At 35.8% G+C, this 24,067-nt stretch overlaps 5 protein-coding genes across 5 annotated transcripts in view; 4 read left to right on the forward strand and 1 right to left on the reverse strand.

Annotated features, from left to right (window-relative positions):
* Positions 1-3,617: 3,617 nt before the first annotated feature.
* LOC115621600 (organic cation transporter protein-like) lies at positions 3,618-6,315 on the forward strand. The gene is made up of 4 exons (XM_030515292.1): positions 3,618-3,944; positions 4,079-4,337; positions 5,079-5,499; positions 5,557-6,315. The coding sequence occupies exons 1-4, from the start codon at positions 3,618-3,620 to the stop codon at positions 6,197-6,199; spliced, it is 1,650 nt and encodes a 549-aa protein (XP_030371152.1). The 3' UTR covers positions 6,200-6,315.
* A 181-nt stretch (positions 6,316-6,496) lies between these two features.
* Positions 6,497-7,135, forward strand: LOC115620279 (solute carrier family 22 member 6-like). Its single transcript, XM_030513453.1, is given in 3 exon segments — positions 6,497-6,650; positions 6,653-6,732; positions 6,863-7,135. Coding segments are annotated over 3 exon segments (507 nt in total).
* A 1,598-nt stretch (positions 7,136-8,733) lies between these two features.
* LOC115620280 (odorant receptor 42b-like) lies at positions 8,734-9,513 on the forward strand. Its single transcript, XM_030513454.1, has one exon. It carries the CDS (start codon positions 8,734-8,736, stop codon positions 9,511-9,513), a length of 780 nt encoding a protein of 259 aa, XP_030369314.1.
* A 4,739-nt stretch (positions 9,514-14,252) lies between these two features.
* Positions 14,253-18,662, forward strand: LOC115621085 (organic cation transporter protein-like). The gene is made up of 5 exons (XM_030514618.1): positions 14,253-14,626; positions 15,624-15,882; positions 15,938-16,349; positions 17,792-18,298; positions 18,373-18,662. Exons 1-5 carry the CDS (start codon positions 14,297-14,299, stop codon positions 18,536-18,538), a joined length of 1,674 nt encoding a protein of 557 aa, XP_030370478.1. The 5' UTR covers positions 14,253-14,296; the 3' UTR covers positions 18,539-18,662.
* Positions 18,663-20,902: 2,240 nt separating this feature from the next.
* The window catches only part of LOC115620281 (pneumococcal serine-rich repeat protein), a 32,562-nt gene continuing 29,397 nt past the window's right edge, over positions 20,903-24,067 (reverse strand). The window contains exons 10-14 of the mRNA XM_030513455.1: positions 23,810-24,004; positions 23,491-23,745; positions 23,158-23,432; positions 22,884-23,092; positions 20,903-22,030 (exon numbers count right to left, since the gene is read on the reverse strand). Coding sequence (XP_030369315.1) covers positions 21,882-22,030; positions 22,884-23,092; positions 23,158-23,432; positions 23,491-23,745; positions 23,810-24,004 — 1,083 coding nt within the window. The 3' untranslated portion in view covers positions 20,903-21,881. The remainder of the gene's footprint in view (positions 22,031-22,883; positions 23,093-23,157; positions 23,433-23,490; positions 23,746-23,809; positions 24,005-24,067) is intronic.

Here is a 24,067-nt window from a genome sequence, read left to right on the forward strand (position 1 = left end):
TATTGTATATCTATTTCCTCTTATGTATTTATTATTTACAAGAGAAACTATGAAATGTATGTATCAATGATTTATGTGAGAACCCTTTGAAAAGGTCTTGAAATATATCTACATATGTACTATATTGATAAGACTAAGCACACCACTTGTGTGCGCTATATGTATTCTCAAATTTAAATTTAGTTTAGAGTGCAGCAAGTTTTTAGTTGTTATGCAAATTTAGTTAACAAACATACCTATTTGCAGCATGTAATGTATGTATGTACAGTTCGATATACGTATGTATGTATTTAAGCCAGCAAGCAAAATGTAATAATTTGTACACATCTAAGATCTATCATGTTATCAACATACATTTAAACAAAAATATATTGCGTTTACTACATTTATAAAAAGTAAATCACATGTGAATGAATGAAGCGAAGCAAAAACAAAAACTAAAACTAAAAACACATTTCTAATTTAGAGCTAAAATATTTAAAGGCAACAAATGTAGGCAAGTAATTATTTAAATGGCAATTGTAATTGAAGGCAAAAAACATTTAAAAAATAAATAAAATAAAAAACCAAAAAAAAAAATTATAATTTTGCAGCGTTTTCTTTATTGTGTGTCATCACCCTTCCAAAATAATCTTATAGATATACCGTTAGTAAAAATTTTGAAGCTGGAAAACTTTAAACAACAAGTTGTCATCTCCCGCTGCATATGAATTAAAATTGAATTTGGGAGCTAAGACATGCATACGCAGTTTTATCTGAAAAGCTCAGTCTGCTTAAATCATTTCTCTTTTGTCACCAACTAATCAACTGTGTTTTTGAATTCCGCTTTAACTGTTTCGGAATTGGGAGGTCGCTTAAAAGTTGCTCTTCTCTTGGAACTGGTTTACAAAGACTATCCGAAAAGACTAAAGCCAGATCGCATACATCGAATGAAATGAATACCAAATCACATTTTAAATACATAACTAGCATTCCAATCTACAAAATTTACAGACGATTCAAAGTTTGTTTGTAGCTCCGAAATTGAATTTTCTGGTCTCGCAAGTTGTGCATTTTTATTCACCTCAACAAATGTCTGCTCAACATTATAATATTAGTTATCCAGCTATTTAGAAAAAAAAAAACTATCGCAGATTCGTTTTTTTAAGTAAATAAGGTAGAATTCTTTAATAAAATGAACTATCTTAGTGTCAATTAAGTTAAAGCAGATTTAACGAAAATATGATTTTGATAACACTTCAGATTATGCTGAGGCACTATAAGAAACGTGCAAGCCCAAAACCTGATTAAGACATCGAAATAAATTGAAATGTGTTTAGAACAAATATAAATTTTTGAATCGAGCATTTCTTAGGCAACTATATGACAAAAATTTTTTAAATATTTTAGATTATATAGAGTGAGGCATTAAAAAAAATACATGAGCCCATACTTTTGTTACGATTCCACAATTAACTGAATATTTGCTACTAAGAGTGTTTTATGTACTAATCGTTTTTATATACATATAAATAAATATTATAAATAAATTTATAATATGTATAAAACTTTAGAATATGAGCCACTTCACTAAACTCAAATCAAGCTAATGTCGAGTGCCCCTACTTTGAAATTTTTTTGTTATTATTTTTTTTTATTTATTTCCATCGACAAACAGTGCAGTCGATGTTCAATACCATAGAGAACTTAAGATAGGTAAAACTAAAGAAATAAAAAAAATGACAAAAATATCTAATAACGAATCCGACTGTGTAGAATAATTATAGAAATTTAAAAAGTGGAAAGGAAAAAAGTGATTAAATTTTAATTTTACAAACATTTTTTTGTATTGTGTGTTTGGAATTGTAATTTATTAAATTAAAAAAAAATTTGTAATATTTTATTATTATAGCCTTTTAGAATAATTATAAGTAGAAATTTAAAAAGTGGAAAGCAAAAAAGAGAGGAAATTGTAATTTTACAAAAAAAATGTTGATCGATTATACCTTCTTGGGTATTGTGTTTAGGATTGTAATTTATTTAATTAATTTAAATTAATTAAATGAAAAAAACATTTTTTTTTAATTTTTTATTATTATAACCCTTTAGAATAATTATAGAAATTTAAAAAATTGAAAGGAAACAAGAGAGAACGCTACAGTCGAGCAAGCCCGACAGTGTAATACCCTGTACCCATGTAAACTTCCGTCACTGAGTTATATGCGCCCATAGCAGCAGCAAAAAGAGGAAGAAGAAGAGCGAACTTGTTGCTGCAGTTTGGGGAGGTTGTACTGGCGAGAATTTGTTTGGCTAATAACTTTTCTTAGAATTTACCGAAATGAATAAAATTTTATACAACAGTAGACAATTATATATAAATTATGTGTGCAAAGTTTGGTTTAGGTAGCATTTGAAATGTGGACGGTATTGACGAAATTCTGTAGCGGGGGGAAGGGGGGGAAAATTCCAAAAAATAAAATAAACTCGTCCTTACTCGGACCTAGGAGAATCTGGATGCCAACTTTGGTTATTCTAGCTTTTATAGTTTCTGAGATCCTCGCGTTCATCCACACGGACGGACAGACGGACGGACATGTCTAGATCGATTTCTCTCGTCATGCTGATCAAGAATATATATACTTTATGGGGTCGGAGATGCTTCCTTCTGTATGTTACATACTTTGCACAAACCTAATATACCATTTTTACCCTACGGGTACAGGGTATAAAAAGTGAAATTTTAATTGTACATAAATTTTTTTGATCGATTTTACCTTCTTATGTACAAAATACTTCTACTTATATTTGAAAAATGTTTATAAGACCTAAACGTATCGATTGTTCATATTATTGTTTACGTTTGTTTCTCACATTATTTCGCGGTTCCCTTTACCGTTACTTGAATTTCTCGAGAAACTTTTTAGTTTTGACAAAACAAGCTGCAGAATAAAAAAGACAATTCAATCTAGAATTAAATAAACAGTGAAATTAACGCATTTAAAATTTTGTAAAAAAATTTTTAGTGTTAAAAATGAATTTCAGTCATTTGTTGCAAAAAAAAAATCATGAAGGATATTAAAATTGCAAAACCTAGACATTGGGAAAATATTTTTATAAAATATAAATGCCATATATTTCAAAAATCATAAACAAATATTCAATGGCTTGGCGTGGGGTCTGGAAGGGATAGAGTATTTAAGAGTTGTGCCCGCGCGACACTAGAATTCCTGTTTGGTTTTCTATTGTACATTTATTTAAAATACAATCAGTCCATCATAATCGCGTGAAAACAGAACGATGCACTTAACTATCAAGTAAGCATTACTTGATTAGTAAACATTGACTTGGGAAAGACGACTACTAAGTATAAGTATGGCGTTTGCCCAATAAATAACGAACTCTTTTATCAGTTTTGGAATCGTAAATGAGAACTGCGTTAATATGTTTTCTTAAATAGAGCCACGCGTGTTTAGTTTCTCTCAAAGCTTTACTAATCGTAGCTAGTTCACGAAACGCCTCAGTAGGTGTTTGGCGGCTTCGGAGAGTAGTCGAACGTTTTTGAAAAGCGCGACGCCCCCACCTTGATTGTTGATTAAAGATCCAAAAAGTTATCAAACTTGTTGCCAAACTTGCTCAACATGGATTTCGATGAGCTGCTCGCCAAATGCGGCAACCACAGTCGCTATCAATATCTGCTTTTGGCAGCGTATTGCTATCTTTTGTTCGTCAATTCGATGCAATTCTTCTCACAGAATATAATTAGCTTTGTGCCTCAGCACTGGTGCTATCATGAGCAACTGGAGAACCGCAGCTTTACCGAAATCGAGGCCATTTATGCTCAATTTAAAAGCCCCTCATGCACCCGCCTGGAAGAAATCGAGGGCAACAATGTCACGGTCAGCAGCGAAGTCTGTGAGCGTTGGATTTACAAATACGATTATGGATATAGAAGCATGAACACAGAGGTAATATCAAGTTTTGCGCATTAAAGCCATTATTCGGTTGAAATGAACTGAAATCTCTGCATGGAAATGAATTTGCTTAAACGAAAGTGAAACTTTAGTTATTAGCATTATTTATCAAGCATCTTTTTTTATAGCTTAATTGGGTCTGCGACTCGGCATATAAGGCACGAGTCGGCCAATCTTTATTCTTTGTGGGCTCTGTGTTCGGCACTCTTATCTTTGGTGGGCTCGGAGATAGAGTTGGACGCGTTAAGGCCATGGTCTTCGCCAATTTGTGCGGTTTCGTGGGAGAATTTTCAACCATTTTCGCAAATAGTCTCACGGGATTCTCCATTAGTCGGTTTGTGTCGGGTATGGCCGCCGAATCCAACACCTATATCATGTACATATTGGGTGAGTAGTGCTTCACAATGTCAAGAAAATAATATTTTGTAGCTGTAAAATATTGAAAAACTTTTAATTTTTTTAAAATTGAAAGATAATCACTATAATCCAAAGAAATGTATGTTTGCCATTATAATCCTTTTATATAAATTTCAAAGATAAATGGCTATAGTTGTTTTGAAGCTGTTCGTTCAATCTCAAAAATTTTCACTTACTTTTGGAAATTTTAAGTTGACTTCGAAATGCTTTCAATGTGCTGGCCAAAGTAGTTTTAAAAACTGTTGTGATATTCACTTTTCATACATCTCATTAAAATTCTGAAACTATTACCATTTATAGCTTCTAAAAGAAAATGAAAAGAAGAATACATAAGAACAAAAATTTCTATAGAAACAGTTGAAAGTTGAACAATGGATTATTATTCAGAAGTGGAAAAGTTTTTAGCATTCGGCGAAAAAAATACACCTAATTCTGTTTTTACACGGTAGATTGGTTCCTAAAAAAGTCGAGTAAAAAAAGAGACATTGATCATATGTTATTAAAAATCGTGGTAAATGGAATAATGTCGTCCAACCATATATAACATTTTTAATTTCTTTTTTATTTTCATAAGTAACGTGTTGTAATTTGTTAAATTAAAACCGTGTTTAAAAAGACAGTGTAAGAACAGAATTACAGGTGTACAGAAAAAGGCAAAATTCGAGCCATGAAAAAAATGAAACTCTTTAAATAGTGCAATTTTTCTTTCAGTGGTTGAATTTGTTTCGCCCTCGCTACGCAATCGAGCCCTGAGTACTGTGTACACCAGTTCCTACTGCGCTGGAATGATCGCCTCCGCTTGGCTGGCGGTTTGGGTTGGTTACTGGCGGAGCTTTCTGTTGTGTTCTTCACTGCCTTTATTGGTGATTACCAGCTTCTTCTTTTTGGTCCAAGAAAGTGCACAATGGCTAGTCACGCGCAATGATGTCGATGGAGCTGTGAAGCGACTGAAACGAGTGGCCAAAATCAATAGACGAATAGTCGGCGAAGAGGATTTTGAGGCGTTTCGCAAATATTGTGAGATAGCTCACGAAACTGAATCACCAAAGACGCAGCAAAAAGAGACGCAGCTCATCGATATGCTCAAGACGCCGCGCATGCGCAAAACTGCTTTCAAGTTGTTGTTGCTTTTGTAAGTCATGCAATTGCTATTTCAATACATTTTATTGACAACGGCTTTCCATCCTAGCGTAATAATATGCTCCTGCTACACCACCATTGCTCCCAACGTTGAGGGTCTGGGCATTTCACCGTTCGTCATGTTCTCTCTGAATGCTCTCACAGTGCTGCCATCGGGTCTGTTGCAGGCCGAACTGCAGTCTCGCTTCGGCCGCAAGCCGACAGTATGCTTCTCCATGTTTATCAGTGCACTGCTCTCTCTGATCACGAGTCTTGTACTCTCACAATACGGCGCTACAAACATTCTGTTGCTCATCGCTCTCATGATGTGTGTTCGCTTCGGCATTTCGGTGTGCACGGGCGCAGGATTTCAGTTCACCACCGAGCTCATTCCAACATGTGTGCGTTCGAGAGGACTGGCAGCGGTCCACGTGGCTGGATACATCGTCAGTTTTTTATCCCCGTATATACTACTATTGGGCGACTATTTCAAGCCACTGCCGTCCATAGTGTTGTGCTTGCTCTTCTTAACGGGTGGCTATGTGTGTTTGTTGCTGCCTGAGACGCGCAACAAGAAACTCCCCATAACATTGGCCGATGGCGAGCAGTTCGGCCGCGGAGAGCGAATGTTTGACTTTCTGAGGCGAGACAAGAATACTGAGGAGACAGTGAACACCACTGAAGCGGGAGAGAAACTCATGAGAGCGGAGTAGGACGACGCTGCTAATTAGTATTTAATGAATGAATGAATGAGTATTAATTTGATTGAGTCTAAAGCAATCGCTGCATAGTGGGCCGGACCCATCAATATAAATACATATATGTGATATAAGTAGAGGCTGAGCGTTTGTTTAATATATTTTCTCAAATATAGCCACGCGTTTTCACAAATATCTTAGACGGTGCTTTGATGTTCTGCAGAGCGGTTGGTTGTTCTTAGAACCGTGACAAATAAATTTTGCATTAATTCAATTCTTGAAACTTGTCATACCCGTTTAAAGCTTTTCAGCATGGATTTTGATGAGATACTCGCCAAGTGCGGCAACAACAGCCGCTATCAATATCTGCTTTTGGCTGTTAGGGGCTATATTTCGTTCGTCGTACTGATGCATTACCCCTCACAGTATGTTATCGCCTTTGTGCTTCAGCACTGGTGCTATCATGAATGGAGCATTATATGCTCCATTCAAGAAGAGATCGAGGAATTTACAAATACGATTATGGATACAGAAGCATGAACGCAGTGGTGATATAGCTTTCCAAACGCAATTCAAATCTCACCAGAGTTTCTTAAGTTTTTAACATGATTTTATCGAAAGTGAAATCGAACTTGTAATATGCCGATAGTTTTTAATATTTTTTACTTACAATTCTAGTTTAAATGGGTCTGCGATTCAGCATATAAGTCACGAGTTGGCCAATCTTTATTTTTCGATGGCTCGGTACTCGGAACTATTGTTTTCGGTTGTATCGGGGATCGAATTGGACGCGTTAAGACCTTGATCTTAGGCAATTTGTGTGGTTCCGTGGCTAAATTGTTAACTGTTTTCACAACGAGCCTTACGGTATACTCCATTTCTGGTTTTGTGTCGGGTTTGGCCGCTGATTCTAATTCGTTTATGATGTACATATATAATACGACACATTAAAACTACAAATATTTTAATGTTATCTTATGTAGTAGTTCGATTCACTTTCATTATTGAAATCATTTACAAATATTTCATTCAATCAGATAAAGAAAAATTTAAAAATCATTTGAAATATTCGAGCAAAAGGGAAAAGAAACACATATAACATTGCATATACTTTGTAGGGATTGTAGGGTCCACGCCTCCTTCATGACATTATTTGCACTAGACAAAAACACTATACATTCAAAATATGGAAAATAGGGAAAAATGGAAAACAAAATAAATATTCGACAAGAGAGAACGCTACAGTAGAGAAAGCCCGACAGTGTAATACCCTGTACCCAGGTAAACTTCCGTCACTGAGTTATATGCGCCCATAGCAGCAGCAAAAAGAGGAATAAGAAGAACGAACTTGTTGCTGCAGTTTGTGGAGGTTGTACTGGCGAGAATTTGTTTCGCTAATAACTTTTCTTAGAATTGACCGAATTGAAAAAAAAAATTTTGAACAACAGTAGACAATTATATATAAATTATGTGTGCAAAGTTTAGTTTAGGTAGCATTTGAAATGTTGACGCTATTGACGAAATTCTGTAGCGGGGGAAGGGGGGGGAAAATTCCAAAAAATAAAATAAACTCGTCCTTTCTCGGACCTAGGTGAATCTGGATGCCAACTTTGGTTATTCTAGCTTTTATAGTTTCTGAGATCCTCGCGTTCATCCAGACGGACGGACAGACGGACGGACAGACGGACGGACATGTCTAGATTGATTTCTCTCGTCATGCTGATCAAGAATATATATACTTTATGGGGTCGGAGATGCTTCCTTCTGTATGTTACATACTTTGCACAAACCTAATATACCCTTTTTACCCTACGGGTACAGGGTATAAAAATATGTTCATATAGAGATTTCGAATGCAAGAAAAAAAGCACACTTGCTAAAAAATAAGATCGTGGAATTGATACAATTAATATCGTGAGTGTGAAATTTTAAAAGTTGAAATTTTGTTTTTCACATTATGATAAGTTTTTGTATGTACAAGTATATAGTATACATAGATACTTTTAAAAAATGATTAAAATTTGGATGAATAAATATTGAGGCGAAAATAGTGGGCGGTGGAGAGCAAAATGTGATGTTTTTGGTATTTTTGCTATTTTTTATTTTATTTAATAAATCAACAAATAGTGCTATACATATTAAGAAACAATGATTTATATTATAAAATAAAATAAATATTTTTTATAAAATATGTTATTTTTCTAATGGGAGCTGCTTTTAGTTTGAAAACCAATTTATATTATCATTTTTATTAAGCTTCTTTTATATGAAATTCTGTAAAAAATGCAAACAATGGGAAAACAGAAATATATCATGATTGACAAAATGTCTCGTGCGACATGTCCCGTGTAATTGCAAAAAATGTTATATTTTTTCATCGTGCAAGTCATCCTTTTTGTTCACGTGTTCATAATTTCATATATCCTTCCACTCAATAATGACAGCGTTTAAGAGCCACAACAAACAAAGTTTTGGATATTTAAGCCCAAGAATTTGAGTCAACGTTTCATATCAAAATTTGAACAAACTCGGAGCACTCCACTCGCAGAATGCTCCACAAGGTTTTTCCGCTTGTAAAGCCAGCACCTTTATCGGAAATTGTGCAGTCTCGAGATGCCTTTATCTACATGGATCGCGGAATGCGAGCAGCCGGCTGGATGTATCCCAAAAATGAGCACTGGCACAGAATTTACAGACTGTGGACCCTGACGACGCTAATCTGCGGGCTGTGCTTTGTGCCCATGGCGTTCTTTGGGAGTTACTTTATGGACTTGAACAGCTTTACACCGGCCCAGTTCATTAATTCGGTGCAAGTGGGTCTGAATTCTTGTGGTAGTGTCTTTAAGGTCACTTTTATACTTCTGGGCATTTGGCGATTCGAGCAGGCAAATATTCTCTTGGACCGCCTGGATAAGCGTTGCATATCCGATGATCAACGTGCCAAAGTTCACCAAACGGTGGCCAACTGCAATATGGTCTATATGTACTTTCAGATTTTGTACGTCTTGTATATCATTTCGACATTTCTGGGTGCCGTATTGCAAGGTGAGATGGCCTGGAAATTTTATAATCCCCTCGTCAATTGGCGCGAGAGCTCAGCAAAATTTTGGACTTCTGCTTTTATTGAGCTCTTCATGATGTCGTGCTGTGTGTTCATGCAACAGCTGGCTGACTCCTATCCCATCGTCTATATGTTAATTATCCGTGGACATATCATAACTCTCAAAATGCGAATTACTCAGCTGCGCTCAGACCTTGAGCTAAGCGAACCTCAAAACTATGCGGAGCTGATGAAATGCATCGACGACCATCGCTTGATTATTATGTAAGTGCGAAGTTTTTCTTATATTGAATCTTTTCTCAGAGAAAGTTTCTGATTCAGGTATTGCAATAATCTTCGGCCCATCATTTCTGGTACGATTTTTGTGCAATTCCTGCTCATTGGCGTCTCGTTGGGCATCTCTCTGATTAATCTGATGATCTTTTGGGACATTTGGACTGGTCCCCCCACTATCGTGTACGTCATAGGTCTGTTGGCAGAGACATTTCCGTTCTGCTTCCTATGTAATTCGATAATGTATGAGAGCGAGCAGATCGGCAGCGACTTGTTCCACTCGAATTGGATAAACGCTAGTCGGCGCTATCGAAAGACTCTACTATATTTTATTCAGAATGCTCAGAGGCCCATCATTTTTAAAGCAGGCGGTATTTTCACCATTTGTTTGAACTCTAACATAACCGTAATTAATGATAATTATAAGTATACTTAGTTTTGGAGAATTATACAACTTTCTCGATTTCTAGGTGGCAAAATTGGCTTTCTCTGTGGTTACCCTTGCAAAACAAATAAATCTTGCGGACAGATTCAAGGATTAGATGCCATTAAACATGAAATGGATTTATTTATTAAATCAAAAGTATGGGCTGTCAATAAACATATGTACTTAATTAAAAATATACAATATATATTGCTGCTTAATAAAGTTAAACAAATAAATAGGCAAGCAAGCTTCAAATACAACAAAATAAAGATGTTTTAGAGGAGTGTACGATATGTTTTATTAAAGATCTAAACAATAGGTCCAGAATCTATTATTTCAAATACTGAACTTTTACAAAAAGCCCTTAATATATGATTTGATATTTAAAAATATACTTGTATATACATATCGACAAATTTCTATGTACATAATGTATTACTTAAATCAATATCAATTTCTATATCTATGCAGAAAGTTTTAATAACATATACTTAGCATAATAAAAATGGCAAGAGAGCTCAAATTTGCAAAACAATAACTGCAAGTCAGTGAAATAGTTTTGAGTCAAACGAAACGAATTTTTGCTAAAAAAAAAGGAAGATTGGTACAAGTGACAGTCCGACAGTGAAATACCCTGTAACCAAACAAACTTGTACCGCCATGTTATATGCGTCTATATCAGAAGAATAAGAGACGAAAATAACGATATAGTCGATTCTTAAATACCCTCCACTCCAGTCACTCCCACTAAAACAAAAAAATTTCCTTTTCTGATATAGTATGTAAAAAATAGTATATAAAAAAATCTAATTTTGATTAAATAATGCACGTTTAAAATAATAAGTTATGCATGATGCTGCTTTTAATTGCTAACCTTTACATCGTAAGAGGTTCGCGTACAAGCGTTAGTTTGGTTGTGGATGGTTTTAATTAAACTAAAATTATTTTTATCGTTAAATTTTGGGATATATATAGAAAAATATTAGTGTTGATAAGGTTTATTATACTTAAGATAACTTAACGAGTTTCATTCAAAAGTAGGGGATATCTGAACTCTTCTTCACCTCACATTGCTTCAATAAAATAAAGTAGTATAAGCAGAAAGGTTTGAAATATTCGAAAAATAAGTCAAATTACTTTAAATTTAAATGTTGGTTTTATTTTTTATTTTCTCCTTTAATTTTGTTTGTAATTTTGTATATCTTCGACTGCATTGTGCTGAAAAAATGGCGGCAATAATAAAAGAGTTGTGAAGCGAATGAAATGTGCGGCCAAAAACAAAAGACGAATAGTCAGTGAAGACGACATACTCTATACAATATTTATATTTACAGAAACTTCACAAGTAATTTTATAAAATGCATTGTCGTTCTTTTTTTCGAAATCATTAATGATCCATCAAAGAAGAATAGATGGTTGCTACTGTCATGCGGGCCCTACTCTTAAATACATTTAACCCACATAAAAAACATATATGTACATACATATGTGTATATTTTCATAGAGATGGTTTCGTTTAAATGAATGTTTTCAAATAAACTGATAATTAATAAGAAAACAAACCGATGAACAAGATCAAATGCCTTTTGGGGTATGTTTGTTTTGGTTCTGCTTGCAATTATGATATCTTTACTTGCGTAGTCTCTCTCTCTCTTTCTCTTTTTTCATCTCTTCACGATCTCTGCGCTCTTGGTCTTACTTTGCAGGCAGAGCTTTTAAGTGCAGACGAGCTTTTTAATGCTGCAGCCTTCTCAGCGACCGCTGCCAGTTTGTTCTCGCACATCAATTCAATTCAATTTTTAATTGAATACGTCGTGTCTTTTTTGTTTAATATAAATTAATATAATTATTCAGCTGATATTTTCGATATCCCCAGTAAACATAACATAACATACAACATCAAAAGATGAATCTGTCAATTTCTTTAGTTTAGTTTTGGAGGGTTTCAATTAAATTGAAGTACATAATTCTGTTTTTACACGGTAGATTGGTTCCAGAAGAAGTCTGGAATGTTATTTTGAAACGTGCTAAATGGAATAAAGTCGTCAATCAATTTGTAATTTTCAAACCATTTTAAATCAAAAACCTGTAAAAAAGACCGTGTAAAAACAGAATCAGGTGTATATTTGGGATATATTTAGAAGTTCAATAATGTAAATATCTTAGTACGTCATACCGTAACACAGGAAATATTCACTATACTTAAGTATGAAACCAATTTTTAAAAATTATTTGTTTTATTTAATTTTTATGAAATGAGCGGCCAAAGCCAAAAGACGAATAGTCAGTGAAGACGACTTTGTGGCATTTTGCAAATATTGTCAGTAAGCTTGTTAAAGAATAACTCAGTGCAAAACTGCTTTGAAGTCATTCATGATTTTGTAAGTCAAGCAGAAATTTCATTCACAAATGCTTAATTTTTCCAACACAATCACATGCTTCCGTTTCACAGCCATTGTGGCCGATGTGGAGGGACCCAGCAATTCGCCATTCCTTATGCTCTCTTTAAATGCTCTTACGTACAGCAGTCTTGTTTCGGTCGTGTGGTGCTTTTTTTTTTTATCAATGAAATGCTCTCTCCGTCGAAGAGTCTTGTGCTCTCAGTTGGCTCCGTTTTTGAACAGCCTGTTCGATCATTCTTACGATGTACTTTGTATGTACGCTTTGGCGTCTCCGGTTGCTTGGTCTCTGGCCTTCGGTTCGCCACTGACCTCATACCAACAACAATTGGCAACGGATACATCGTCAGTTTTTTTTTTATGTACTTTACTACTCTTACGCGACTATTTGAAGTCGCTGTCGTCCAAAGTGCTGTGCTTGCTCTTCTCTATTGGTAACTGTGTGTGTTCACTCTTGCCTGAGACACGCAACAAGAAACTGCGAACTGTTCGAGCGGGGAGAGCGCATGTTCGACTTTCAGTGGCGTAGTAAAGACTGCGCTTCTTAAGTAGAAACGCCGATACGGAACAGCAACACGGGAATTGAGAATAGGAAGAGACGCTTAATTAAAAGTATAAATTTGAATGAATCAAAAGCAACCGCTCTATAGTACAGTGGAACTTGATAAAAAGAAAAATAAAGCCGAAACATTTGATTGATGGTTGCAGTGTGAATTTGTAAGTATGAGTTTTTATTTTGAAATTGTTTTTAAAGCCCATTATTATAAGTAACCAATACTACACAAGACATTTCCATTTCTTAAATATAAACTATCAACTTACAACGTATGCTGGGAGTCGTGAGAAGAAAAATATTAAAACTTTGAACAAATTATTTAAAACTACGAATATAAACTAAGGTAAGTCATGTTTTAAAATCAGGCAATTTTGAAATATAGTATGTAGCCCATGATCAGACACAAATAATTTGCACTCCATATATTTGAATTTTACAAGTAAGCCAAAAATGTGTGAAAACCATTTGCATGTCTCTCTATAGTTACAGACCCAATCTTCGACTGAGGCTTCTCATAACTAGTACTGCTATCAACAGTAAAAAATATACAAAAGCTAGGCATTACTATAAAATTTAAGGTGCAAACGACAGTAAAAGTTAGCACATAGTTACGATATCTTTATCTTTTCAATTCTTTTAACAAACATAGATAAAGAACCAAGAAAGTCGTTTGGCTCTATGACATTATCGTTAAGTGTTCAATGTTGACAATTAAAAAAGAAATCGCAATGAAGCTCTCCATATAGTGGCGAAATAACAATACATTTTTTATGCAAAGCGCTTCGAAGCTTCCCAAATGAATGATTTTGTCAGAAGATAAATGATATGGGAATACTAAATAAATAATTATTTAAAGTATTATATAAATATTTTAAATTCTTTAAAAATGTTGTTAGCAACAGTATTGTTATTATTTTTTAATAGATTACAATACATATTCATTAGTAATTTAGCTTGTGGAATAGATCAAAAAATTATCGGTAGTGGCACATTTTACTTGTTTATCGATAGAGTGTCGCTCTTAAAAACTCTATAAAATATGCGAAAAGTGCGGATCAGAAACCGATTTAATTTTGTTGTTGCGCGTGTGCTTCCTTAGGAACCACTGTGCCACTTTATTTGGGGTTTACTGTTGCTTGAACTTGGCGTCATGGCGTCGCGCTGCATCGGCACAGCCGGGTTGAATGCTCGGGTCGCACTTGTGAGAAGACGCCGCTTATCGAAGAGCGTAGAGCACTAAAAGCACTAAAAAAAAAGTAATAAAACGATTATATTTTAGAGCATCAAGTGATAAGCGGAATCACGCTAATCACAGCAAGTGTTTCGCGAGCTTTTGTTGGGTCAGTCAGCGCCGTTGAATCTCCGGGCGTACTCGACACGGCTACAGCGGATCGCCATGGACTTTGACAAGATTTTGGCGAAGTGCGGCGACTCGGGCCGTTATCAGTATCTCATACTGGGCCTACTTGGCTATATTGCGTTCACCAGCACTCTCCACTACTACTCCCAGAACATAATTAGCTTTGTGCCCGAGCACTGGTGCCATCATCCGCTGTTGGAGAATCGTAGCTATGCGCAAATCGAGGCTATATACAAACCGTTTGGCAAACTTGCCTCTTGCACACGTCTGGATGCCATCGAGGGCGATAATGTAACTGTGAGCAGCGAGCGATGCGCCAAATGGATTTACAAATATGACTACGGCTTTAGGAGCATTAATGCGGAGGTATGAACACATTTTCACTATTAAGATAACGTTGTATTTGTTTTTTTCTTTAGAAACACAATAACAATACAAGTATATAAGCTCTAAAAAATCAAATGCGAATTGCGGGCGAAAATACTATAAAATTCACGTAGCGTCTCATAGTATATATTAAAGACTAGTTCACACAACTAAACAAATACAAACAAATTTTAGTAACATTTTTAAATTTATTTTAAATATTTATTTAGTTAATCAACATAACACACCAAGCAGCTACATATTTCTTTAAAAACAAGTGATTTAAACAAATTGAAACGAAAATTTAAACATGTCTGTGTGAACTGCCCCTAAATTTTCCTTTCTTTCGTTTGAAATATACGTTTGGTACATTCGGCATTTCTAAAAATACTTTCTATGCTGGGATACACATAACTATATTTACTATATAGTGCCAATATGTTGCCTACCGTGGAACAAATAATGCCAAAATAGTTTTATATAGTAATTAATTATCGAGTAAATCCACTGTTTTATGCCTCTATGTATCAGGACGTAGAAAGCATTTCGAACCCGGTAAAATATAGGGAAATACTTTTTAAAGTTGAGAAAAAGTAAAGTGAACATTTTTTAATAAAAAATGTTATGATAAAGATTTCTTTTCCATTTTCTTTTATATTGAAGGTTTCTGGATTTAATTTTATACATTCATGTCGATATAATTTTTCTTTTTGAACTGAAAAATTGAAAACAAAAGCAAATTTTTTCAATTTTTCAAGAAACAGCTGCGATTTTTCCATTTTCTGGATTTTCTTTTTAATAACAATTTCTGCTTATTTCCTAAGTTCTGAAAAAAGCTTAAATATTTCGTTTTGAAAACAATATTTATATTTTAATGAGAACACATTGAACTTTCTTCTTCTACTATAATAACAAATATTTGTAAATTCGCTTTCATACCACTGTGCCTGGGCTGGGCAGCTAAAATATTTACTCTCTTCTGTTCTTTGCTTTTCAGATGAACTGGGTGTGCGATGATGCCTATAAGGCGCGCATTGGTCAGTCGTTGTTCTTTGTGGGCTCGCTGCTGGGCACCCTGACCTTTGGCCTGCTGGGCGACAGACTGGGCCGTGTGCCGACCCTGATATTGGCCAACCAATGCGGCTTTATTGGCGACTTCTGCACCAGCTACGCTGCCAACTTGACGCAGTTCGCCGTTTGCCGATTCATATCGGGCTGGTCGGCCGATGCCAACTTCTATCTGATGTTTATACTGGGTAAGTGAATGATGACGTCATTGGCCATCTCAGCTTATCAGTTGTGTGTGTTTAGTGCTTGAATATCTGTCGCCGCGAATGCGCAACATACACTTCAACATCACGTTGGGCGTTTCCAATTGTTTGGGCTCGTTGGCAGCCTCCTGGCTGGCCGTCTTGGCTGGCAATTGGCGCATCTACTTGACCTTTATGTCGTTGAGTCTGCTGGCGGTGGCCCTCTTCTACTTTGTGGTCCAGGAAAGCGCCCAGTGGCTGATCACGCGCAATGATGCCGACAGCGCCATCGCCAGGCTTAAGTACATAGCGCACTTCAATGGACGGCAGGTGCCGGCAGCCGACTTTGATGCCTTTCGGAGCCACTGTGCCGAGAAGCGACAGCATGTGGAGCAGCAGCCAACTGCCCGGCTGCTGGACATACTTCGAACGCCACGCCTACGACGCACCGCCCTCATCGTGGGATTCATGTTGTGAGTATGAACTGAGATCAGTTTTTAAAAGCACATACAATATGACTATAAATAAGGTATTGTCAGAGCGTAAAGAGTATAAGCCCGATAATTAGAAGACCATTTTCTGGTATTATTGCAGCATGATTTATATATACATTTGCTAAATACACTAATTTCTAGCAGCATTCAAAAGTAATGTCAACTGTGCCTTTAAAATGCATTATTGTTAACTCTCTCCAGTCAGCCAAGCTGAAGCAACTGAAATATCTGAAATTTGCATAATTCTAGTCATTAACTCGTAGTAAGTGACAGTCTTGGAAAATGCTATTTAAAATTAACGGCAATTGCCTGTGCTACCAACCTGTCAACAGAAGCCATTGCATTGAAATAGATACAATTTTTCATATTGCTATAATTATAAAAAAAAAGCGGGAAAAAGGCATTTTTTAACCTTTTGCGCCTTTCGGCTGTGAGTTCTGGCTCTAGAGCTCATTTTATTCGATCGTTGGATTCTATTGCCAAACTTAAACTAGAGCTCATTTTAGTGAATCAAGGTTTTATCAGGAACTATAAAAACAATTTAGGAGTCTTATTAAAAAAACATAATTCAAAAATGCCAGTTCTGATCTGCTAGAGAGAAAAACCGCAGATATTCCACATTCGATTGTATTCTATTGACGGTATATACATATTTGTGAAGATTTCAATATCAATACGTAGATAAAATGAAAACAAAAATCTGAATTTTATTATTTAACAGCATTTAAACTTTTGCCAAACTTAAACTAGAGCTTATTTTAGTGGATCAATGTTTTATCCGGAACTATAAAAACAATTTAGGAGTCTCATTAAAGTGATAATTCAATTAAAATACTATTGTTCATATCGACGGTAGATAATTCTGCAGATTTCAAAATATCACTACGTATTTAAAATGAAAAATAGAGCTTATATGCAAGGTTTTCTGGCCAATTTTCATTATGAGATATTTTTATTTAATTTGGTTCTGTACAATTTCTTGAACTGAGATTTTCAACACTGGTCTACTCAAGTCAATCGGTTCACTAATGACAAAGTTATTCAATGTTTAGACACAAAAGATGGCGCACCCTGTATATTACGTTAAATAAATTCTTTCCTTTTCGCTTTTCGGCTTCGATTTATGGTTCTAGAGCTTAGTTTAGTAGATCACGTTTTCATCCTAAACTTTAGAAGTATATAGCGCGATTGAAAAGATAATTCAACTTACCGGTTCTGATCAGAGCTAGAGAGAAAAAAATACACATAATCCATATTCTATTGTTGATATCGATGGTATAGAATTCTATAAATTAAAGAATATCAATATGTAAGTAACATAGATAAAATGAAAAAGAGAATCTTCTGGCGAGTTTGTTGGCAAATTATTTGGCAATAGAAGCGTAGCACAATAATAAATTTCCAACCTTATTTTCTTGCAGCATGCTGAACGTTCTGGTCTTCAACACCATTACGCGAAACGTGGAGGGCTTGGGTCTGTCGCCATTTGTGGTCTTCTCCCTTTTCGGCCTCGTTATACCGATAGCGGGAGTGCTGCAGGCCCATATGCAGACTCGATTGGGTCGCAAGGCTACTGTGATCTTGGCCATGTTGGCTACTGGCTTGCTCTGCTGCGCCATGGCCGTGGCGCTGTCTGTGGAGCAGTGGCAGGGCCAGTTCGTGCTCTTCCTGGCGCTGACGCTGCCCATGCGTTTGGGCAGCTCCATGTGCTATACCTGCGCCTCGCTCTACTCCTCGGAGCTCATACCCACCTGTGTGCGGTCGCGTGGTCTGGCTGCTGCCCATGTGGCGGGCGCTGGGATCTCATTTCTGTCGCCATATCTCATACACATGGGCGTGAAGTTTGCGGCCGGACCATCGCTGATATTGGCCGTGGTACTGATGGTGTGTGCCTTGGCAACGCTCCGCCTGCCAGAGACACTGAACAGGTGCTTAACAATATTCGAAATACAAATATGTGGTATTTAACTTATTTATGTTCTAATTTGAATGCATTTTCCAGACAGCTGCCTATTACGTTGGCAGATGGCGAGGCATTTGGTCGAGGCGAGTCGATGTTGTCTTTCGAGTGCTGGAGACGCCCAGCGGATGAGGAGGAGACCAAGAGCACACATTCCATCGAAGAACTGGAGCTCATGCAGTCCAAGACAAAGCCTTTAGAAACTTAGAAAGTTTTGCTGAAAGACAGAAAATTCTAGCACGTCCTTGTGGGAAAAAAAAAAACAACAACAAGGTTTTGTTTGTTCTTAGTTCCGAAAGTAGTCAATAGATGTGAAATTTGCTTTTATTTGATTGATTTCTGTTCACAATTTCTAACACAAGTTATGGGGAATTCGCTCTCGCACCCCAGATATTCGCTAACGAATTTTAATTGGGCCAAGTTAGTCGAGGGGACCAACAAAATGTGTGTGTGTGTGTGTGTGTGTACATATAAACTCTTTTTTACAAGTAATTGTGTACGCTTTAAGTTTAATTACTTATAAGTCAATATACGTACGTACACACATTTACACATATATTTATATATATGTATGTAAATGTTTATGCCAACTGTTTAATTTCACGTCCTATGCCGTGTGGATTTTATTAGAAAGTCTTACAAATTACTTAGTGGAGGTTGCTTCTTTGTCCTGCTTACGAAAATCTCAACGCAACTACTTGCCTGATGTGTCTGTGTCTTTAAAATATATGTATGTATTTAATATATATGTATAATTATGGGGGCTTAAACATTAACTTATTTAAAGAATTTCTAGAGCGGAGTTCATAAAAAATAAAAACCATTTAACCATTAATTTTTGTGAATGCCAGCAGATTTCTATAATAAACATTCTATATGCTTGGCCCATAAATGTTTGACTTCTTGTATAGTTAGAGCATATAATTAGCAACGGCAACCAACTGTAGTATGTTATTAAACTATAAAGGCCTATCATAATTATTATTAATCATAAACCGTAATCAGCATCTTAGGCTGTCATTGTTTATACAATATTAGTATGTATATGTTTTATATTCCGTTTTAAATACCACAACTATGTAACATAATTATTCAACATTATAATGTCAATCGGAATATGCAAAAATGCTGATCAGAAATAGCTAATGCTAAGTCATATTATAGTATATTATCATAGCAGTAACGTTAGCATTAGCTCTATATATGTATGTACTTGTATATGTATCTCATAATATGTATATGGTAAGTATGTATAATCAACACTAGTGTTCACAATAGTTCAGTTGAATCCGAAATATACACGAGTACACACGAGTAAACAGTAAAAAGGTAAAAAGACTTTTTCATGATTCATTTTTCATTTCTCGATACTTACAGTACAGATACATATATAGTAAGTAGTATACCAGTATGTAAGTACGAGAGTATATAGCACCATGTCAGTGAGTGAGTAAATTTTTGCTTTTCATTTTACAATTATATGCGCACATAATGCCAATTGAAGTTCAATTGTTAAAACACAATTCGGTCTGGGCTTGGATAGTTCAGTTAAGTTTAGTTTAGTTAAGTTTAGTTTAGTTAGAGCTAAAAGTTAGTTAGGATAAATTCTCATTAAGCCAAGAAGTCGAGTAGAAAAATATACATGCATTGTGTGCTAGAGTGTGATTTGTTTTAGGATCTCAAATAAATATAGTATGTATACGATCTAAAGTGTAATTAAAGTTGACCAACTTTAACTTTCAAGCACATCAGAAGTTCTTCTCTTATACGAGTATATATGTACTTATATATAAATTTATATTATAGTTTATGTATGCTACTAAATACCATTTCTTTTTGCAATATTTGCTGCTTATTGTTTGTCAATTTTTTATTCCATTTGAGACTTGATTCAGAGAAAGTTTTTCTTGTCATAAACCATTCATTACATTGTCATCATCATCATCATCATCATAATCATCATCATCATTGAGTTGTGTTGTGTGTGTGTGTGTTTCGAAAACATCGAGTATAAAAGACAAGCGGTATTTAGGCAACGAGTGATTCAGCAATTTCTCTTTATAAAAAACATTTTCTATAAATTTTTTAAATACCATTCAATGTTATTATTGATTTTTCTTTGCTTGCTGTATGTACTTTTTAAATATATATTTTTTGTTTATTATAAACTTACACCAAAAGCATTCATAAGATTCGTTTTTGTATGGTTTCTTAATTCTTTTTTCTTTAAAGTTTTCTTAACACATTTTCATTATTCATTTGACCAAACGGCTCACTTTTGTTTGTTTCCATGCACATGTACTTGTAAAAAAGTTCAACAACAAATAGATTTTATTTTCCATTTTTATTTGTATAGTAGATAGATAAATAGGTGGTAGGTAGGTAGGTCGGATGGCTCTTATGAAGATTAGCTGATTTTGCACAAAGCTTGCGATATGCTTGAGATATAAACATGCACATACATATGTACGTGATGATGCAGGAATATGTATGTATATGTTGTGTTTAGAATGCAAATCACTTAAGTGCTAGACTATGTAGTAATGGGAAACGAAAATGAAACAAAATTGCATTTATAAAAATGGATACTTTTGTATTTTTCGGTTATTTATGTTTATGTGTTTATTTATTTGTTTTCATCAACTTATTTGGCCATGGCCAAGTTTACAAATGTATGTCTAGCAGCTTAGTTTATTATATCGGTTTAGTTATAGATACATCATAGTTTAATGCATACAATATGCAAATTGCAAGTTCTCGGTAGAAAAAAATAATTATAAGCACTAGGCAGCTTCGACTGCTCTTCCTTATCATCGTCATCAGTATAGTATTATCATCATCATTATCATTATGAGCAATTCGCAATTCGCAATTCGCACAACTTACAATTTATGGCATATATCATATAGCCCTCTTAGTGCCTACAAATTTGATAACATTTTTACGATTTTGTTTGTTTGTTTTTCAGTTTTCTTTTCTTTATCGTTAGTAAATAATTTTGTTTTTGTTTTGTTTGCTTTTGTTTTTTGAACGCAGTGCTGCTTAGATTAGATTTAAGAACTTGCAACGTCATCGTCAATACAATATATTCGAGTATTTGAAAATCGCTCTAAGGGGGGAGGGGCGTCGAACACAAACGCCCCGGTCACTACGTATGTGTGTATGCTGTGTGTATATAACAATAACTTGAAACGCGCTATCTTCCAAAGGTGCCGTTTTAAACAATTACAATTGTATAATTAAACATGTATGCTTTGCTATTGCAATTAACGCTAAAAATCAACACAATGTCTATTTCTGCTGTTGCTGCAAATTGATTCGAACTGTGAGTGTCTGCTTCAATTCTTGGCAAGCGTAGCCATGCTCGTCCTAGACTAATATCAGCATCGTCATCAATAATACAATAATTGTTCCTCTTTAATTAATACAAATACAATACAGGGTGCAGCTCTGTGCAACGGCAACTGTAATAATATTGTTCTGTAGCCAAGCATTTAATTAGCATTTGCTTGTAAGAAGCGGAGTCTGTTTGCGAATGTCTGTGGACCTGCTTATGGCAACGCGCGTATTCCATCCAGGCTCGAGCGCAATACCAGACTGCCCTCCACCCAGAAGTTGGGACGATCGAGCATGTTCTGCCAGAGCGACAGCTCCTTGCCGGTAGCATCCATCCATTCCACTTGACGGCCGTAGCTTTTGCCTATTCAGCGAGAGAGAGAGGGATATGGTTATTAGTTGAAAGACATGTTTAAATAAAAGTAAAAATATTTAAAATTTTAAATTATTGTGAGTAATTTGTGTATCAGTTTTTATTTAGTTCTGCTAGGCGATTTAAGCTTTATGACAGACGCCAGAAAGGCTTTGCGAATTGAAGAAAGCATAGCATACTTTTGAGGGCAGGTGTTCAAATCAAAAAGGTAAATAATTTAAATATTTTGAAACATTCCTCCAACATAGATAGAAACTTTATAACGAGTTTTTAAATATGCAGAAAACAACGCAAACTTTTGTAATGTGTACTTATAATAAAAATATATTATTATTAATAAAAATCGTTCATGAAAAAGATGAAGCGGATATATTGCTTTAAGCTAGCCTTTAAACGAATACTATTTCTCTTCGGCTCTTTGTGTCCTTTCTCATTAAATATTTTTTTTACAGAGCATATATGGCCACATAGATTTTCCTATTAGCTCAGATATGTACATCAATTTTAATTATCTGTTTTATTTATTTGTAAATAATGGTTTTTCTGCATTTTTTAATAAGTGATTTAAAATTTTTTAATAAATAGAGGTTTTTCTGCTCATATACATTATTTGTTTTTTAAAGGATCTCAAAAAAAATGTATATGCTACGGCATATGTGGCTTGCGAACCTGTGATGAACTGTATTCCCTCTTAGCCTTTGGGTACTTCGATCAATACATTAAAATTAATCAAAAATAAGTCTACAAGAACTGACACAGAATTAACTGAAAAGCAAAACTTTCGTCCCTCGTACCAACTAAATGTCCTGTTTAACAAATTGCTGACTTATATAATTATGCTTACCCGTGCCCAGCGAGAAACGAATGCCGCCAATGAATTCATTGCTGGCCAAGCGATCATGATCCCATACGGTCAGCTCCAAGGCGCGCTCCGACAAGTCCTCCAGCGAGACATCCTCATAGACAAATGCATAGTTCCATGTAGGATGCAGAGTGCGTTTCACAACTGGCGTTTTTTGTTTCGAGCTGCGCGTTCGATCAGGCAGCAAGTAACTGGATAGATTAAAAAAACAAATTATTTCAATAAAGTTAATCCTAAATAGTAGTAGTCCAGTTACCTCTTGCAGAAGGCATCACAGGTGCCGTTGGTCTTAATGGGGCTCAAGTGCTTGGCCTCCTTGACCAGCACATGCAGCTGGCCGCCCTTGGCACTGCGATCCGACTTGGAGGTGACCGATTTGATGCTGCCCCCGAATTTACGCAAATTGGAGCTACTGCCGGTTAAGGAGGAGCCACGGGAGAATATGGAAGATTTGAGGTTCTCGGCAGGCACATATTTCAGGCCCACCACAATATCGCCGCGATAGGTGGCGACTTCATCGAAAGGTTCGCTCTGCAAGCAAATGTTAATTAGCTGGGACTCAATGGGATTATTTTTCGGAGTCACTTACGCGTTCTTGGAGCAGATACCACTGCGATTGGGGATTGTCAAAGACCCGTCCCTGCAAATTGACGCTTACTTCGCCCAGGAAGTCGTTGCGTCCGAACATATCCGAGTGCCAAACGGTCAGCCACAAGGTGCGGGCCTCCAGACTGGAAACTGGGGTGTGGAAACGTAATGTTTCGTCAAAAATGGGATTGAGCGTATGTTTCTTGACTTTGGTTTTCCGCTTGCCAGCCTTCGACTTGTCGGGCAACAAATAGACCTGCAAGAAAAGTAAAAGGGTTCAGTCAGAAACCCCAAAAGGTTTGATTAGTTTGCAAACTAACCTTGACATACGGATCGCTGCGATTGCGTTTGGCATCGACAGCAGCCAGATCCTTGCAGCGCACCACGTGTATCTCCAAGGCGCCTAGCTTATAATTGTACTGCATGGCAAACTCCACCTGACCCTTGACCACGACAGTGCCGTAGCGGCCCTCGCCGGCGCCGGAATAAACGCTGGCCATGGACTCGGAACGTAGCTGTTAGGAAAAAGTCAGAGTTGTTATTTTCCTTCGTATTTAGATAATTTATTTTTAAACTTA

This window comes from Scaptodrosophila lebanonensis, unplaced genomic scaffold, assembly GCF_003285725.1.
Source record: "Scaptodrosophila lebanonensis strain 11010-0011.00,11010-0021.00 unplaced genomic scaffold, SlebRS2 tig00000024-arrow-pilon, whole genome shotgun sequence".
Taxonomy (NCBI): Eukaryota; Metazoa; Arthropoda; class Insecta; order Diptera; family Drosophilidae; genus Scaptodrosophila; species Scaptodrosophila lebanonensis.